Here is a 17489-nt window from a genome sequence, read left to right on the forward strand (position 1 = left end):
CAGCAGTCACGAGTATTTTTGGCTCGTCTCTCTCCGCCTTGAGATAACTTAATTGGATTTCACGATTCACGATTTCGGATCATGAATCACGAATAATCACAGAATCGTGAATCCCAAATCGAGGGCAGAATTTTTTAGTCACGTGATTGCTGGTTCAGAGTGGCAGCAGAGCGCGTTGTTGAGGCGCAACACAACGCCTTATGCAGAGCGCTCGACCCTGCAGCCCTTTCGACCAAGAAGGGAGTTGTGAGTAGTCAACCAACACCTTCGTGCTTTGATGAAGCCAAGGTCATTGCTTTGACCATCTGCCCTCCATCTCTTGACGATTGACTCTCCTGCTTCATCCGCAGAGATTCTAGCGATACTGATTATATGGACTTCACAGCCGCCTATCGGCACGCGTCGTGGCGCTGCATTTCCTTTTCGCCGGGCTCGACGTTTTTGGCCTCTGTGGCCGCAGATGATGCTTGCTCGGTGGTTGTGAGGGCCAGCTCGACACTTCAAGTCATTCGGACTTGGACGCTGGAGGCGTCGATCAGTACGCTGGAATGGTCTCCCGATGGAGCTTTCCTCTTGGCAGCACATCCTGGACAGACAGAAGATGGGATCGTCTTTGTTGTATCGCTCGATCCGGCCAAGGAAGCCAATGACGGCTCTGATGCGGGCTCTGGATGGGTCGCTAGAATTTTGTCTGGCTCTGAAGGACTCTCGCACGCTACATGGGCGCCGCCTTATGGTCCCAAGACCCTGATCTTGTTCAGCCATAACCACATTCGGGCGTCGCTATACAATCTGGTTGATCAACACATCTCGGCAGTCGAAGGCCCCAAACACGACAAGATTGCATGGACAGCCAAGCAGCCCAACTACTTTGCCAGCATCCTCAAGGGAGCAGAACGTGATTCTCTCTACATCTTTTCTGCACAGAAACTGACACACAAGGATCTGCAGCAGTTCACCAACAAGCCAAAATCAGACGAGATGTGGAAGGTGGAGCATGGCTTCCATCTCTCCCTGAACGATGCGCATGATGTGCTTTGGGCTCCGGACGGGAGCTGCCTGGCAGTATGGGAGGGGCCGCTAGAGTACAAGCTGCAAATATACACACCTCTTGGCGCTCTTCGCGCGACCTTTCTCATCGAGCCGGAGAGCGACGACGGTGCACCTGTCACACGATCAGGCCCCACAGCAGCAGAGGTTGGGCAGACGTCAAAGCGACGTCAGAAATCTACCGAACTCACTAGTGGAGTCGCAGGCGGTGGAAGTGGGATTCGCCATGTGGAATGGCATCCATCCTCGCTGTTCATTGCCGTTGCAGGCGGAGACGAAATGGTGCGCGTCCTGGAGAGCATCGAATGGGAGGAGGTGGCGTGTTTGGATCTTTCGCGCGCCTCGATCCGAGCCAACAAGGACTCGCTATCGATACCTAGTTATGGCCCGCTCATCGCGTGGAGGGAACCACTCAACTGGCTAGAAGAGACGAGAGCACGCGGCATTGTCGCATTGGAGCAGGCGAGCTTACCGATTTCCCTTTCAGCGTCGAAAACGGAATCGAACAAAGTCAAGTCGCCAAAGGGCATCGCATGGATAGCATGGAGCCCACAGGGAAATCTGCTAGCTGCGCTGAATGAGCGCCTACCGCATGCTGTCTGGATCTTTGGCTTTGCCGAGCCAGGTCAAGGCAGAGTTGTAGGCAGTGCACCTCGTCTGCTCGCGGTTCTGCAGCTCAATAGTGCTGCACGCAGAGTATGTTGGAGACCAGGCCATGTTGGTAAGCTGGGTGTGGTATGTGACAATCGTGCCGTCTATATGTGGGAGCTGATTGCCACCTCGACGTCTCATTTCAGGCAGAGAGCAGAGGCGATCCCAATACCCAATGACGATCTGAAGGCGATGCAATTGCAATGGTCGCCAGATGGGCAAAAGATCCTGCTGGCTTCCGACTCGCTGTTTTGCTGCGCATTTGAAGCGGGCGAGAGTTGAAGTGTGAATCGGCTGTTTCAGATGGCAATGTAATCTAGTATGTACTCTATCATCGCTTGAACGACAGTTCACAAGAAGCCCCTGCCTGTGCCGCGAGCCCAGACCTGCACTCGGCCTGTGTTGGATCCGATGGATGCGCCGCCAAGCGCAGCATTCTGGCCATCAGGAGTGATCCGATACAAGACAGCCTTTGCGCGACTGGGGCAAGGCGTCTCGATGGCAAATGCTTGAAGCGGAGGAAGATGCCTTGGATCTGAATCCTGACCTGCAACCGAGGCTTTGGGGCTGGGCATTGTGCGCGCCAGCGACGGCCGTACTAGAGGATGAACTGTGATTTCGCCATCGCAGTCCCTGGCCCTGCCACTGACAAGCTCCTTGACCTCTATCCACACATCTGCCTTTTGCAGCAGGTTGTTGAACAGAGACTCGTCAACACGGTCCGAGGCTCCATTCTTGCTGCTTGAAGTGGCATCGGCATGCATCAAGGAGATGACGCACGCCTGGTGCTTTGTTGCGAGACAAGTGAGAGCACCGTGCCAGTTGCTCAGCAGCCGAACAACATCGACGGAATGCGCCGTGGAGTCGCTTGTATCCAACGACCAAGCTAGAGCCGATAAATCATCCACTACTATCAGAGTTCTTGAGGACCAATCTGAGCTTGTTGTCTGCTGACAAACGGCTGTGTCTTGAAGCTGTTCGGCCACCTTGCTATAAAGACGTTGAAGTGACTGCTGAGCGTGGGAAGCGTCCTCGCGAATATGCATCGTAGCTACAGCTTCATCAATGCTGTCATTGTCGAACGAAGTGAACAGTTCCACTCCGGCATCGATATAAGAAAAGGCTCCATCACGGGTCTCTTGATCCAAATGCACTGACGACTTGCGGGCTACGTTGTTGAGATCGACATAGCCGGCAGATGAGCATCCTAGCCAGATGACCTTGGTGTGCGATTTTGCGTTTGCTTTTACATGCACGTTTGCTTCAACCCTGCCTGTGCGATGCGACTTGTTGATGGAATGAGATGCTCTGAGGAAATGTGTGAGCACGAAGAGCGCAGGCGAGTCGATTGTGTCGGTGACGAGGATGAGAGAAGAGCGTGGTGGGATCGGCGTCCTTTCCGCTGCCGACGACGGGCCGGCCCCTCGACTTGCGGGGAAAGAGAGGAGTGTATCGAGGTTTGGCATCGCGATGTTGCATCTGCTTGCCGTCACGACTAGAACGTAAACGGTGGATAGCGCGCTATGCCAACAAAGGCACACCGATTGAAAACATGAAAAGTTGTCGAGCAAAGAGTGTGGAGGTGGCCGGCCGATTCCCGACAGTCCAAGTCTTTGATCGGGTAAAATCACTTTGTGGCAGAACAGATCCGATGAGCAGATCTTGTTTTGACAGAGAACGTGTCTGTTACCTTAACTCAGTTAACTTGAGAAATTAAAATAGGTTCGTTACATTCAGGATTTGGGACAGTCACGAGTTCAGGGTTCAGTGAGTTGAGACTTGACCGCTGCCGTAAAAAGGTAACAAGGCAAAGGCAACATTCACGAGTCGTGAGTGCTCTAAGCATTCACGGTTTATTAAATACAACGCAGGGAACGTCTTAATTTGTTAATCAAATTACTATATTTTCAAAATGAATGAATAACTTATACAGAAAAATGGAGCCGTGGAGAGAACGTGCTCATCGGTTTAGTTACGTTGACTGACCACCGCCGCTCACCATGCGCCACGCACCACTCGTGACTCACACTCGTGATTGGTATGGGCTCTGACACTCGAGTTACTCAACTCTTTTCCCTTTCAGAACACGAAATCGCCGAGCCACTGTGGAATTCATCGCGAGCTCGAGCGACACTGTGACAAGAAAGCAGCGCTAGTCAAGCAGATTCTTCGGCGTGCGCACGATGCTGATTCCAGGCGGTGAGCGGGGTGCGTCAATTGGCAAATCACTCGTGACTGAGCGTGGCTCGGCGCATCCAAGAAGCTGTCCAACAAGGAAAAAGACGGTGTACGCTGCGCACTCATAATTCACACTCACGATTCACGATTCATGATTTTCGCGCATCAGCTGCGACGTGGACATGCCGACATGTCAACGTGCGCACACTAGCATTTCCAGGTCGTACGTCTCACGTTGGCCCTCAATGAACAGCCGATTGTGATTCACACAACCGTCAACACATTCACAATTCATGATTGCTCACCGACGGCTTCGACTCAACACTTGTGGCGCAGCTGCTGTTGGTCGCCCCCTTGTCACGTTGCGTTTCTTACACCCGGCTGTTCCGAGCACCTGAGTTGCAGTGCTACATGGCAAGTCTCATGCAGGGTCGAGTTCTTGATGCTATAGAATACCGGATCGCTTGGCCTGGCCACAAGTGATATTGGTTCAGTCCGAGTGTGTAAGGAGGCGGATGTTGTTGCTCTCCCATGTCTGTCTCGGCTCAAGTCGGTCTGAAGAAAGTAGAAAAGACGTTGTGAATCGCACAAAGCTTGTATCGACCCGTGTGTTGGCCAAAGCACAGCGATTGGCATTCGAGGGTCAGCCACCCAAATCCTGACTGACAGTCTGATCAAGCATTGATCCCGTCTTCATTCCCGTCCTTGATCGACTACCACGACCCGGCACTCGACTCCCCCTGGACACCGTGTCTACGCCAACGTCGTATGCCCCTTTTTCGTCTGCCATGACGCAGTCACAAGCCACTCCGATCAACGTCGTCCAAGACATGGCGCGCGCCTACCCGCGCGACGTCAAACGCCCCAAATTGCGTGTTGCCATCGTGACGGAAAACTTTCTCCCCAAAGTCGACGGTGTCACACGTACGCTCGCTCGTCTGCTCGAGCACCTCAACAACGAAGGTCACGAAGCCATGGTTCTGGGTCCCGAGACCGGTATCCGTCAATACGCCGGTCACCCCGTTGTTGGCACATTTGGTGTACCGCTGATCATCTATCCGGGCCTCAAGCTCAACTTTATGCGTCCCAGGTTCGTCCGTCGGCTGCAGCAGTTCAAGCCGGACGTGATCCACTTTGTCGATCCGATCTGGTTGGGCGCTCAGATGCTGCCAGCCGTGCAAAAGTGGCTTCCAGAAGTGCCGTGCGTGTCGTCGTACCACACCAACCTGCCTACCTATGCTACATTGTTCGGTATGCCGTGGCTCGAAAACACCATGTGGAACCTCACGCGAAATTTGCACGACCGATGCGAGATCATCTTCTGCCCCTCGGAGAGCACGCGTCGCATGCTCAAGGACAAGGGATTCAGCAACGTCGAGATCTGGTCTCGCGGTGTCGACACCGAGCTGTTCAACCCTCAGGCAAGGGATGAGAATCTGAGGGAGAGCTGGGGCTGCACGCCTAAACCGGCGAATTTGCGTCTGCCACTCTCGCCTTCGGTTGCTGCTGCGGATGCGGCTGCCAAGTTTGGCTCGGAACACGCCGCTCTGTCGCACCTTGCCGGCAAGCTGGGGGTGGCAATTGTTGAAGCCAACACCAAGCGGAACAGTGTCTCTTTAACCCAAGATGACAGCTTTATCCGCACACCGCCTACCGTGGCCACTTCTCCTGAATTCTCCTTCTCCCCTCCTCCCGCCTACGACAGTCTGAGCGGCGTACCCGATCTCGCCTCTTCGAGCTTCCTTCTTCCACCACCTGCCTTGGCTTCCAGCAGCGCCGCTTCGATCCCGACCAGCCTGCGTGTGGAACGCGAGCTGCGCGACTCAAAGACGGTCGTGCTGTACGTCGGCCGCATCTCGTGGGAGAAGAACCTGCGTCTGCTGATCGAAGCATTCAAGCTGCTGCCCTCCTCGGTTCGCAGCAAAGCCAAGCTCGTATTCGTCGGTGACGGACCGGCGCGCTCCGATCTGACGCGGCTGTGCAACAAGCTCGAACTGGATGCCTCGTTCATGGGTCATCAGAAGGGATCGAGGTTGGCAGCAATGTACGCTTCAGCAAGCATTTTTGCTTTCCCTTCGTTCACAGAGACGTTTGGACAGGTGGTCTTGGAGGCGTTGGCGAGCGGATTGCCTGTCGTCGGATTGCATGCCGAGGGTACGTCGGACTTGGTGTCTCACGGAAAGACTGGGTTCTTGTTGGACGTGAATGCGGTGAAAAAGAGCAGCACTATGGGAGCGCCCAACGAGTCTCGATCAGCGACACCTGGTGCGAGAGGATCGAGCATGTGCGATAAGGCAGCTCAGACAATGGCGATCAACGACTTGGCTGCTGCTGCGCAGAACGCCGTGGGTAAGCTTGGTCGTGTTGCTGGACCAGCGTCGAAACCGTCTTGGTCGTCTAGGTCGACGGAATGCGTCGGTCTACCTACTCGCATCCCATCTACGCTCGACTTTAAATGTGCCATGACGCCCAATACGGCATGGTTTCACCAATGTGCCAAGACCTACTCGATGCTTCTTGAGCGGCTTATTCTGGATCGTCAAGCACGCGCGCTCATGGGTCAGCGAGCCGTCCTGTACGCCTCGGGAAAAACGTGGTGGGACGCCATGGACGCGCCTGTGCGCGGCTACGAACACGTCATCCTGCAATCTGGTTCGTCCAACCTCTCGGACGACGAACTGGAAGCTTGGCGAACTCGTCAGAGGATCCACGCGCCTCTTACAGGCCCTAGGATCAAACTCGCCGTCATCCTCTACGTCGTCCTTTTTGCTTGTCTCGTTTCGCTCCGATTCGTCTCGCCCTGATCCGTCATGTCGTCGAACCTCCTCCGAGATTACATACCCGCTACCGCCTGCCGTTTGTTCCCAGATCCACCCGCTCACCAACGCAATACGATCCGCTTTCTCAATCCTCAGTCCGCAATCCGCAACATGCCAGCTCAGCAATTCTGACAAGCACCGTGTTTCTATTGCATCTTGTGCGGTACAAATTACATGAGCAAGGAAACAAAGTTGCTCGGGAAAGTGTTCGCCCCGGCCATGCGTCTCGCTTCATCCAACAGCTCGCCCTGCCACCACCCGTCGGCCTCGGTATGCGTTACTGCGATGATATCGCCAGTGGTGAAGCTAAACTCATCCGGGTTTGTCGCTTGGTAATCATACAGAGCCTTGACGTAGAACAGGATAGGCTTGCCTGCGTCGCTGTACTGCCCGGTGGGTGCGTGGCCTTGAGCGCGGCCTGGTGCAGCTCCCGACGATGCAGGTGCCACTGCAGCAGCAGCCGGTGTTGCATTCGCCGCCGCACTCGTCGCTCTGTTAGCCCACTGTTGCTGTTGAGCCGGTGGCTGCTGGTAGTGCGAAGGCGCCGCACTCGCTGTGCTTTGCTGATGTGCATGTCCGACACCATTAGCCACGCCATGTGGCTGCATCTGCTGCTGCTGCTGCTGCTGCTGCTGCTGCTGTTGCAAGTATTCGTGCATGTACGCCGACGCCGGCGTCTCCTGTGCAACCGCGTACTGTCCACCCTGCGGCTGTGGCGCACCCGCATAATAACCGCCCGGCCCCACCTGCTGAGCTCCCACAGGCCCAGCCTGTTGCGCTGTAGCCGGATACGCGTTTTGCATCGGAGCTGGAGGGCTAGCATATTGCGACGATTGAGCCAAGTGAGCGGGCACGCTCTGACTGGCAGCGGGAGCTTGATGCCCGTGCCCGTAGCCCGAGGGCGTGTATCCTCCGTACGCTTGCTGTTGTGCGGCTGTAACAGCCGCCATCTGCGGGACAGACTGGCCAACGGTGGAATACATGGACGGCTGTGCTGCGTGGCTCTGGTATGGCTGGCGCCCATCCGCTGCAGGCGCGGCGCCTTGATAACTGTACGCGCTCTGCACTTGAGGTGCGGTGCTGTACTGACTCGAGACCGAGGGGTGCGCTTGGTGGTGCGATGGCTGCTGTTGGTAGTTGGCATGGACCACGGAAGGCGGACGCGCTGATTGCTGCTGCTGCTGCTGCTGCTGCTGCTGGGGCGGCGGAACACTACCGGCGCGTCTCATGTAATCAACTGCCATCTGATCGTGCGTCACGGAGCCGGTGGCATCCAAGGCGATGCCCAGAGGCGTTGTGCTGCGCACAGGTGGTATGTTCGATTGTCGCCGGGAAAGTGTGCCAGACTTGGGTTGGTCCGAAGAGGAAGTGGGCGCTCTAGGAGACTGTGCAGCTTGTTGTTGTTGTACATGCTGCTGTTGCAGCTGCTGCTGTGTGACATGAGACCACGGCTGAGGGCTTGGGCTTCGTCCGCGAGCTCCAACTCCAGCAAAGCCCTGTTCGACGTGCTGCTTGTTGGGACTCTTGGGAGCCTCCGCAGCCTGGATGCCCGCACGCGATGCTACCGAGTTCTGGCGGGATAGCGACTTGCGCTCGCCAGGGAAAGACTGGCCGTACTGTCCCACCACGTCCTCGACTGGCAAAGGCGATGTCGCTCGCGCCGGAGCCTGCATGAACGCGGCACCGGGTGACTTTGCACGCGGAGGCAGCGCGCTGGCCATGGAGGGTGAGGGAGAGTGGGGTCGATGCTGAGCAGCCATGTTCTGCACAATCTGGCCGGGTTGCGCAAACGGAACAGGTGGCGGGACAGGCTCGACCGAGACGGTCTCTGGGCGTGCAGGACCGGGTGACTTGCCAGCGGGACGCATGCGCAAGCTAGCAAGAGCTTTAGCGATGGGATCCTCATCGTCGGAAGCACTAGCAGCCGATGCAGCTGATTGGCTGCTGACAGGCCCGCTGCCACCACCAAGGGGCGCGACGGGTGCAGGGCGCGAAGAGACAGTCTGCGTTTTGGATGAGTTGGTACGAGACAGGGAAGAGGTTCGAGCAAGAAAAGCTTTAGTCGACATTCGTCGTTGAGGCGACGAAGGCAAGACTTGTGTCGGACTGGAACTCACTGGGTTGGCAGAAGGTGCAGGAGCAGCATGGGTGGGTGGCGGCACAGCAGCAGTAGCAGCCACCGTCTGGGGGAGCTCAGCCTCGTATTGTCTCTGTGAGTGATCGGGTTGAGGAGGCACAGGCTTGTCTTGGTAGGCACCGTTGCGCGTGGCAGGCTGGACAGGCTGAGGTGGTTGTGGCGAGACAGCCTGTGGCGACTCGTTGGGCTGCAGAGGGGACGGCTGCTGCTGTTGCGGTGACGTGGGTTGCTGCGGCGGTTGTGGCGGGATGGGCAGCTGGGTGGGACGTGTTGTGTTGCGCTGGAACCTGGCAGTGTGGTATGTTGGACGAGCGGGAGGAGCCTGGCCTTTAGCATAGTTGATGTACTCGGGAGGGGCTGGGATGAGCGAGCCAGTGCCACAGTACTGGATGAAGAACTGCACATCGCGAGGAGTATCGACGTTTTCGAGGCTGACGCGGATGCGCTCGCACGACTCGTCATCGGCAACGCAGACGGCCGAAACGGCGTTGGCAAAGTTCCAGAGGTTGCTCTTGGTGAAGTCGATGCGCTCCTCTTCCTGGTCCTGGCACTGGTCGAGATAGGCCTTCCACTCTGCGTTCCACTTGACAGTGGTGTCTCTGAGTGCGCGGACAAAGTTCTGATAGTCGCGGTCATTCTGACTTACGGTGGCCTGTGCCTTGTCGAGCTTGTAGGCGACCTTGTCGAGATCCTTGCCCTGGACGAGGCTGCTCTGAGCGGTGTAGCCGTTGATTTTGATGCAATCCTGCTCGTACTTTTCGCGCGACTTGTTGACGTAGCTCTCCTGGGTCTGCTTGTGCTTGTGAAGTTTTTCAATGTTTGCCTGTGCAGCCTTACGAGTGTTCCAGCTCTTGTTAGCAAAATCGGTGACGGCGCATTCGAGGTCCTTTTTGATCATGCTGGCAAGGTCGGCATGGGTGCGAGATGTCGTCTCGAGCTCGGCCTTGACGATGTCGAAAGCAGCTTTGAGCGCACCTGTCTCGCTGTAACCGATAGCCTGTCGCGAGAGCTTGGCGAGTCGTTTTGCGTATTCGGCCTCGATGTCGGCGCGTTCCTTGTAGAGCGATTTGAGCTCATCGAGTGTACGCTGTGAAGCCTTCATGCGAGCCGAGATGGCGTCGAAGCCGGCATCGTTCTGACCCCAGAAGGCGTTGCAGAAGGAAGTGGTCTCTGTGAGTTCGCGACGAATGTACTCGTCTTCTGCAGCAATGCGTCGACCAGCTTCTCCGCCATCGAGACCCATTGTGCCGCTTGCACGTTCGGTTCGAGATCGTGAGCTGTGACCCGAGCCTGCGGATGATGAGCGACGATCTGAAGGCATGATGGAGAGCAGATGCTGGGTACCTGGAACAAAGGATTGGCTGAGTGGGCAGGATAGGATTCGAAGGTCAGGCAGCCAAGAGCCTGTTTCTGATCAAAGCGTGGACGGTGCACAAAGATGCGTGCGAGCCAGGCAGTGTTGCAAGTGCGTCTGAGAAATCGGATTGGCTTGTGTCGACAAGACAACGATGAAGGTCAAAGAGTCAACAGCCGTGGTGGTTGAAATTTTGTATGGTTCGAGGTGCGGCTGTGATGCGTGTCACAAAGGGTAAATGTAACGCCTTGAAGATTCGCAAAGTGATAGTGAGACGTGGACCAGAATCGTGAATGGATGATGCGTAGTCCAGAGTATCGTTTGGGCGGTGGTTGGTAAAGAAAGTGAAGCGTGGTGCGTTGTATGGACAAACGACCGAGTGAGGCGACAGCAGTCCACCAGTGATGGTGATCTTGACGTGAATTGCCAAGGATAGAGTGGAAAGTCACAAGTCGTGAGTCTGTGAGTGTTGGTTGGTGGTCTTTGCGCGATTGCGACGACGAGAACACACTTGAACATAGCCTCACACGCCAACGAGGTTGTACAATTCAATATTCACGATTCACGGATCACGGATCAAGTGCCAAAAATCCAATTCCAAGACTCAGAACCGTGTATGTGAATCACGAATTTCAGGGGCAATTATATTACTAGTAATAGTCACAGAGTAGAAAAAGGAGACACCGAAATTCGAAACAATTGTGAATTCTTTGCGATTTACGATTTACGATTTTCGATCTTACATGATTCGTGATTCGGCTTCTCAGCCAGTCACGAGTCGTGATTCAAACTTGTTCGTAATTCGACGTTCGTGATTCGTACCATCAGACGTCATCGTTATCGTCGTCGCTGTGTAGAGCTGAGGTGCCTGTGTGTATGTAGGTTCGTCTGTTGGGGTATACGGTGCCAGCAAGTGAGTGTGAGTAGAGATAAAGAGATGGTGATGTGAGCGTAGATAAGCAGGCTTGTCAAGTGCGGCTGTTGTGGACCTAAGCATGACTCAGCGAGGTGAAAGCGTGCAAGCGACTCACGACTCAGGGTCTCAAGTCTTGCTCGCGTGTTGTGTGTGTGCTGAAACACTGGCCATCCACCACTCTCGCATATCACAAAAACTCAGCCATGTGATGACACGCAAACCTCGCTCAGCTGATCCTTTTCAACCCCACACCCCATCCACGATTCACCCTTCGACAAGTGACACCCTTCGACAAGTGACACCCTTCGACAAGTGACAGTTCAAACAGTCGTCCAAGTCAAACGTCAATTCAAACGTCACCCTCGGCTTCGTTGCAAAGACCAGCTGCTTAGACGCGCAACATGAACGCCCTCCAAACTCATTTCTGGGCTGTGAGGGAATACCTCTCGCCAGTCTTGAGAGAGTCCAAGTTCAAAGAGCATGGCAGAATCACTCCAGGTAAGCAGCCCTCCTATTGCGAAAGCCAGCCTGGATAAAGACAAAGGACTAAGCTCATCTCATCTCGAACGATTCTTTCTCGGCCTTGTCCCTTTGCAAACACAGACGAGTTTGTTGCGGCGGGTGACTTCCTATCGTACAAGTTTCCAACCTGGCAGTGGTGTGCCGGCAGCTCCTCGAAAGCGCGCGACTACCTACCCAAGGACAAGCAGTTCCTCATCTCGTGCGGTGTTCCATCGTTGCGCCGCGTCAGTCAGATCGAAAAGGGCGTCGGCGTTGGCGTTAAGGACGATGATGAAAAGCTCATGAGCTTCGGCGAAGAAGGCGGCGCAGATGCACCCGAAGACGATCAGTGGGTCGCTACGCATTTTGACGATCAGCAGACAGGGTCCAGCAGCCAAGTAGCTGATATGCTCGATATACCTGATATTGGTGAAGATCAGTTGGCGCCTGAACACCAGCTCACCGAGGGGCAGCAAGATGATCTCGCCGCTCGTGTCGCAGGTGTCACCATAGGTCATCAAAGCGACTCGATCCATGCGTCCGCTTCTGGTGACGGCATGGGCGACATTGACGACATACCCGACATTCCAGATATGGACGATGAGACCGACGAGCTCGCAGCTGGCGTACACGAGGATGAAGACCCAGCTACAGCCGCTCCACCAACACACAATGCCGCTCGCACAGGCTGGGCGTCGGCTGGTGACAACGGAAAGCTGCTTTCCGTGCGCAAGTACGACTGCATCATCACGTACGACAAGTACTATCAAACTCCGCGCATGTGGCTCGTAGGCTATGACGAACACGGTGTACCTCTGAAACCGGCGCAGATCTTCGAAGACGTCTCGTCCGACTATGCACAAAAGACGGTCACCATCGAGCCGTTCCCGCACGGTCACGCCGGGCCGGACAGTTCAGTTACGTCGTCTGCATCTGCTGTTGGCGTGGCGACGGCCAGCATCCATCCATGCAAGCACGCCAGCGTGATGAAAAAGGTGATTGAGCGCATGAATGCGTCGGTGATTGAGGAGCAGCGTAGAGCTGCTGCTTGCTCCGGCACGGCAAGCGTGGCGGGCGAAAAGAAGAAGAAGAAGGGCTGGAGCGTATCGAGCGCTGTCAAGAGGGTCACTGGCGGCGCGACGGATGGGTCAAGTGCGCCAACAGCAGAAGCAAAGGAAGATGGCTCGACAACCGCTGAAGCTGCAGCTACCGAGGCGGAGGATGACGTCGACGGTTTGAGAGTGGACCAGTACATGATCATCTTCCTCAAGTTCATGGCTTCGATCGTTCCCGCTATCGAAATCGATGCTACGCAGGCTTTGTAGATTGTACAGCAATAGAATTGCACGTGCTTGCTTTTCTCGCGCTCATTCATCCTTGCGCTGTTGACGACGGAATGTGCATGTACGGCTCGATTGTGTTGTTACATGTCGGGTGGGTCGTTTCGGGTGGGCTGATGCGAGTGGTCGTGTTTGCGTCTGCGTCTTTCAGCGGATATGTTTTGGCCGGCTTGGATGGCGGCTTGGATGGCAGCTTGTTTGGTGTGCAACGAGGATTTGCGTTTGACGTTGTTTCTGTGATGACGACTGGTGGTGTGGGATTGGCGGTCTACCTCACGGATGCGGACGGGGCGGGAGGGATCAAAGGTGCATACATGGCAGGTGTAGAGTTGGTTGGCTTGGACGGTGAGGTGGGCGTGGGCGTGGTTGGTGAGGGGGGTGGAGGGGGCGAATTTTGAGAGGGCTTGGTTGGCGGATCGACCCGAGTAGAGGTAGGATTTGGCGGCGGTTGGGTTCGAGACGGTCTGTGGATGTGGGAGCGGTTGGTGGTTGAGGAATCGACGCGTGATATCGAGGGCTGGAGCGAGGACGTTTTGGTTCCAGCTGCAAACGTCGGTGGCGTCGAGAAGGTATAGCTCGACTTGCGAACCAGCAGCCTGAGCTCGACGTACTTCGGGAACCAGCTTGTTCTGCACCCACTTGAGCTGCGATTTCGCATATTGCCTCGTCGATGTCTTTGTATCTTGGACCGCTTTGTCAAACCACTTGGGCTGGTCTTTCGATGTTTCAGAGCCGAGCGTGTCGAGTCGATCGAGGTACTCGACAAACTGTCGGTAGCCTATTGTCTGGAAAATGCCAGATTGGTAGTTGCGCTGCTCGAGGACGTCGCTCAACATTCGGTGGGCGATCGCACGCATTTCTCGCACCTCGGCCTCGAGTCCACGCGATACCATATCGTCGACACGATCATCCAACCTTTGGCGAAGCACGGGCGGATCGCACCAGAGCCAGAACAGAAGCTTGCGTGACGCGCTCACACGTGTCTGCTCGACGTTTTTCACTGGCGAGTCTTGTTCTGCGATCCACTGCGAATGCGCTCGACCAGTTTCCTTGTACACTCTGAGAGAATTCGCGATCTTTCGTGAGTCTCGATAATGCCACCTACCCGCCATTACCGGATCGATTTTTTCAAGCAACTGCCACAGTTTCATCGCCAACGACACATCTCCAGATGCTTTGGCGGCTAGATCCAGTTTCGCGCTATTCGTCGTCGAGACGTGATCCAACAGCGTTCGCTCTTGCTCGTCCAATGTCTGGTAGAGGACTTGGCTGGTCAAATCCACCTCGCTGTGCGTGTTGAGATTGCTACTGATCAGTTGACCAGGAAACATCAGATGTTGCAGATAATACGTTGTACCTCCACACACCACCGCCACCTTGTGCTTCTCGTGTAGTTCGCCCACGAGCCGATTCGCATCGTCTACAAATTTCGTCACATCGTATCCCGCCAGTGGTTGCTGTTCTGGATCCAAAAATCCAATCAGATGATGCACCACCCCCTGCATCTCGTCTTTCGTCGCTTTGTTCGTAATGATATCCAAGCCTCGGTAAATCTGCATACTGTCGCACGAAATCACTTCTGCCCCCTCCCGATTCCCAAACCCAGAACCATCCGAGCCAATCGCCAGCGACAATTCAACAGACAGCTTCGTCTTGCCCGTCCCCGTGCTGCCAAAGATCGTAATCACATCAGGCGTCCTCGGCTGTACCTGCAAAGCGACCAAGCCAAGATCCTGCAATCCTCCAACCGAAACCAACAGACGCGACACGCCAAACACGATCAAACAGCAAAAAAAAGCAGAAAGAAAGAGACAGAGAAAGAATGAATCGTATTTGAGTAAGAACACAGATCCCGACAAGCCGCGCATCTCAAAGACCAAGATCCTGCAAAGCAAAGAGGCGAGAAAGCAAATGCAGAGACCCAACGAGCGATCGACAAAGCGAACAGCATTATCGAGGCGTGTCAGCATCACTATGCGCAACAATCTCCCGAACCTCGGTGCGTTGCAGCCTAGCAAGTATCTTTGCATCGAGCTACTCGAGATCGCATCGACCCCAGTCAAGCGCCGAAAACCTATCCAGAGAGCATGCAGAGCAAGATGGCCCACTGGTCTACTTACCTTTTCGATCTGTGCCGCAGCAATTGGGTGGTAGAAACTCTTGTTGTCGAGGAACGTCTTCTTGGCCAGCTCGGGCTCGACCTTGTTGAGTGCGCGGTAGACGGTTCGGCAAAACTTCATCCTGCCCTGTCCCTTGACCCATTCGGCAGCCTGCTGAGCGTACTTGCCGCCCTTGACCTCCAACGCAACCTCAAAGAAGCGCAGCAGCACTTCACCGTTGGACGCCTTGCTAAATTCGTACACCTCGTCGAGCTTGTGCGTGATGGCCAGAGGCACCTTGGGTCCCGAGTGCAGACGCTCGAGGAAGACGACGACCTGGTTGGCATTCCAGCCTTTGATGTCCGCAGGTCTAAACTTGGCGTTCTCGAGCGTAGCATGGCCATCGATCACCTGGATCCAGCGGCTGGCGAGCGAAAACGCTTGCTCGGCCAGGCTAGTGTCGTATTCCATCTTGACAGGCAGCTCCAGTCCTTCACCGTAGAGCCAAGCGTCCCAATCGACCTTGTGAAGCGCAGCGGTCGCCTCTGCGTTGCTCTCAAAAAACTTGAACAGATGCTCGCGCCACTCTTGCGTGGTGACGGAACGGTTGTAGAAGGCGTGGAAGTAGCTCTTGGCGTAAGGGAGGAAGTTGTCCAGACCGCCGACGGTGCGTTCGAGGTACAGGAGGAAGTTGGAACCTTTCTCATATGGGATCGAACTAAAGGCGTCGTCAGGATCCTCACCGTCCTTGAAGGCGGGAATCAAACGCTGGAAGCGAGGCGTGTCCGTGAACTGCGCCAGCGCATCCTTGAGCGCCTTGGAGCCAATGATGTAAGAAAAGCCACGATGAGCAGGCCCCTCCTTGGGCCCATGAACCTCCTGAAGCAATAGACGCTCGAGGTAGACGGTCCATCCCTCGTTGAGCCAAAAGTGGGTCCAGTTGGCGCATGAGGTAAGGTTGCCGGACCACGAGTGGCAGAGCTCGTGTAGCAGCACGTCGGTCAAACTTCGGTCACCGCAGACTAGCGAAGGAGTCAAGGTGGTCAAGTTGGCGTTCTCCATGCCGCCGTAAGGGAAGGAGGGCGGAAGCACCACTGAGTCGTAACGCGTCCAAGAATAGGGCGAGATGACTTTTTCTGCGTGTTCGAGGAAGCGCTCTGCATCTGCTTCAAACTCCCACTGAACAGCATCAGCATTGGGTGGTTCGGCCCAGATACCGGTGCGCTCTCCGAGCTTGCGGAACTCCAAGTCGCCTCCTACGATGGCGATGAGGTACGAGGGAATGCCGACGGGCTGCTTAAAGTGGTAAGTGGCAGCTTTGCTAGGCTTGGAGTCGTCCTTGAGGGCAGACATGAGAACGGGGATGCGCGAGTGGACAGTAGCAGTGTAGGTGATCTTGTGAGAGGGTGAGTCGATGCAAGGGACGAGCGAGCGGCAGTGAATGGCCTGGCACTGGGAGTAGAGGAAAGGGTTGGTCTGCCCAGCGGTCTGCTCGGTTGTGAGCCAACCAAGGGCGGTGCAGTGTTCGGTGGTAGAGTAGTCGATGTCTACGTGGACCTTGTCCCCCTTTTTGTTGATGGAAGAAGGGATAGGGATGTGGAGGGGAGCACCGAGGGTACCGCGCTGAGTGCCGAGAGTGTAGTCGACTTGCTTGCCTTCGACGTGGACCGAGTCGATCTTGAGGTAGCTTGCGTCGAGGATGATGGAAGTGATGCCGGGCTGAATAAGCTCGATGACATGCGAGACGCGACCCGAGATGGTGCGAGCGTTCCAGTCGATGCTCCAATCGAGGTGCAAGTGGAGCGGCTTGTACTCGGCCACCTTGGAGTGGGTGTGGATATCCTCAGGCACGCGCAGGGCGGGTGCACCGACCGAGGCAGGATTGGGCGGAGTCCAGGTCATGGTTGCGAACGAAAAAGCAGGTACGTTGCTGGGAGATTGGCGAGAAGGAGAGCCGCGTATCGACGCACGAGTGTTTGGGTAGGGTCTTTGGGGTCTTGCGTGGGTGAAAAGAGGAGCCACAAAATTGGGCCGGAACGTAGAAGCGAACGAGCGGGGGGAATGGGATGCGCGTACAAAGACCGAAATGGGCGAGTAAAGGTGTGCCGACAGCACCATGGAACCGTGTGAACGGTACAAGTAGATGCGTCGAGCAAGAGTATGACGGGTCGGGTGGTTTGGAAGAGCTGACGATCGAGATAGCTGCAGCGGTGATATTCATATGAGCCCTACATAAGTTACATCAAGCGTGAAGACGTGAGTGTCGGCTGACAGGGCCCCGGTTGCGCTTTTAGTCGGCCGTATAGAAACTAACCGGAATCTTACATGAAACTACAAATTTCCATGTCCGTGTTTCACGTTCCACGTAACTGAGCACTTTCCACGGTTCACCATCACGCATCGTGAATGGTGAATTCTGTGTTTTTATCACACTCGTGACTGGC

The 17489-nt window shown here is 55.5% G+C and overlaps 7 protein-coding genes across 7 annotated transcripts; 3 read left to right on the forward strand and 4 right to left on the reverse strand.

Moving 5' to 3' along the window:
* Positions 1-372: 372 nt before the first annotated feature.
* On the forward strand, positions 373-1983 carry UMAG_10042 (uncharacterized protein; the record flags this gene model as incomplete). Its single annotated transcript, XM_011388329.1, has 1 exon — positions 373-1983. The coding sequence occupies one exon, from the start codon at positions 373-375 to the stop codon at positions 1981-1983; it is 1611 nt and encodes a 536-aa protein (XP_011386631.1).
* Positions 1984-2051: 68 nt separating this feature from the next.
* UMAG_00166 (uncharacterized protein) lies at positions 2052-3167 on the reverse strand (the record flags this gene model as incomplete). The annotated part of the gene is made up of 1 exon (XM_011387809.1): positions 2052-3167. One exon carries the CDS (start codon positions 3165-3167, stop codon positions 2052-2054), a length of 1116 nt encoding a protein of 371 aa, XP_011386111.1.
* A 1500-nt stretch (positions 3168-4667) lies between these two features.
* UMAG_00167 (uncharacterized protein) lies at positions 4668-6683 on the forward strand (the record flags this gene model as incomplete). The annotated part of the gene is made up of 1 exon (XM_011387810.1): positions 4668-6683. The coding sequence occupies one exon, from the start codon at positions 4668-4670 to the stop codon at positions 6681-6683; it is 2016 nt and encodes a 671-aa protein (XP_011386112.1).
* Positions 6684-6868: 185 nt separating this feature from the next.
* UMAG_00168 (uncharacterized protein) lies at positions 6869-10156 on the reverse strand (the record flags this gene model as incomplete). Its single annotated transcript, XM_011387811.1, has 1 exon — positions 6869-10156. The coding sequence occupies one exon, from the start codon at positions 10154-10156 to the stop codon at positions 6869-6871; it is 3288 nt and encodes a 1095-aa protein (XP_011386113.1).
* A 1350-nt stretch (positions 10157-11506) lies between these two features.
* On the forward strand, positions 11507-12931 carry UMAG_00169 (uncharacterized protein; the record flags this gene model as incomplete). The annotated part of the gene is made up of 2 exons (XM_011387812.1): positions 11507-11603; positions 11709-12931. The coding sequence occupies 2 exons, from the start codon at positions 11507-11509 to the stop codon at positions 12929-12931; spliced, it is 1320 nt and encodes a 439-aa protein (XP_011386114.1).
* A 98-nt stretch (positions 12932-13029) lies between these two features.
* UMAG_10043 (tRNA dimethylallyltransferase) lies at positions 13030-14505 on the reverse strand (the record flags this gene model as incomplete). The annotated part of the gene is made up of 1 exon (XM_011388330.1): positions 13030-14505. The coding sequence occupies one exon, from the start codon at positions 14503-14505 to the stop codon at positions 13030-13032; it is 1476 nt and encodes a 491-aa protein (XP_011386632.1).
* Positions 14506-14815: 310 nt separating this feature from the next.
* UMAG_10044 (bifunctional aminopeptidase/epoxide hydrolase) lies at positions 14816-16947 on the reverse strand (the record flags this gene model as incomplete). The annotated part of the gene is made up of 2 exons (XM_011388331.1): positions 14816-14830; positions 15067-16947. 2 exons carry the CDS (start codon positions 16945-16947, stop codon positions 14816-14818), a joined length of 1896 nt encoding a protein of 631 aa, XP_011386633.1.
* Between the last annotated feature and the right edge of the window lie 542 nt (positions 16948-17489).

Source organism: Mycosarcoma maydis, chromosome 1 (genome assembly GCF_000328475.2).
Source record: "Mycosarcoma maydis chromosome 1, whole genome shotgun sequence".
Taxonomy (NCBI): domain Eukaryota; kingdom Fungi; phylum Basidiomycota; class Ustilaginomycetes; order Ustilaginales; genus Mycosarcoma; species Mycosarcoma maydis.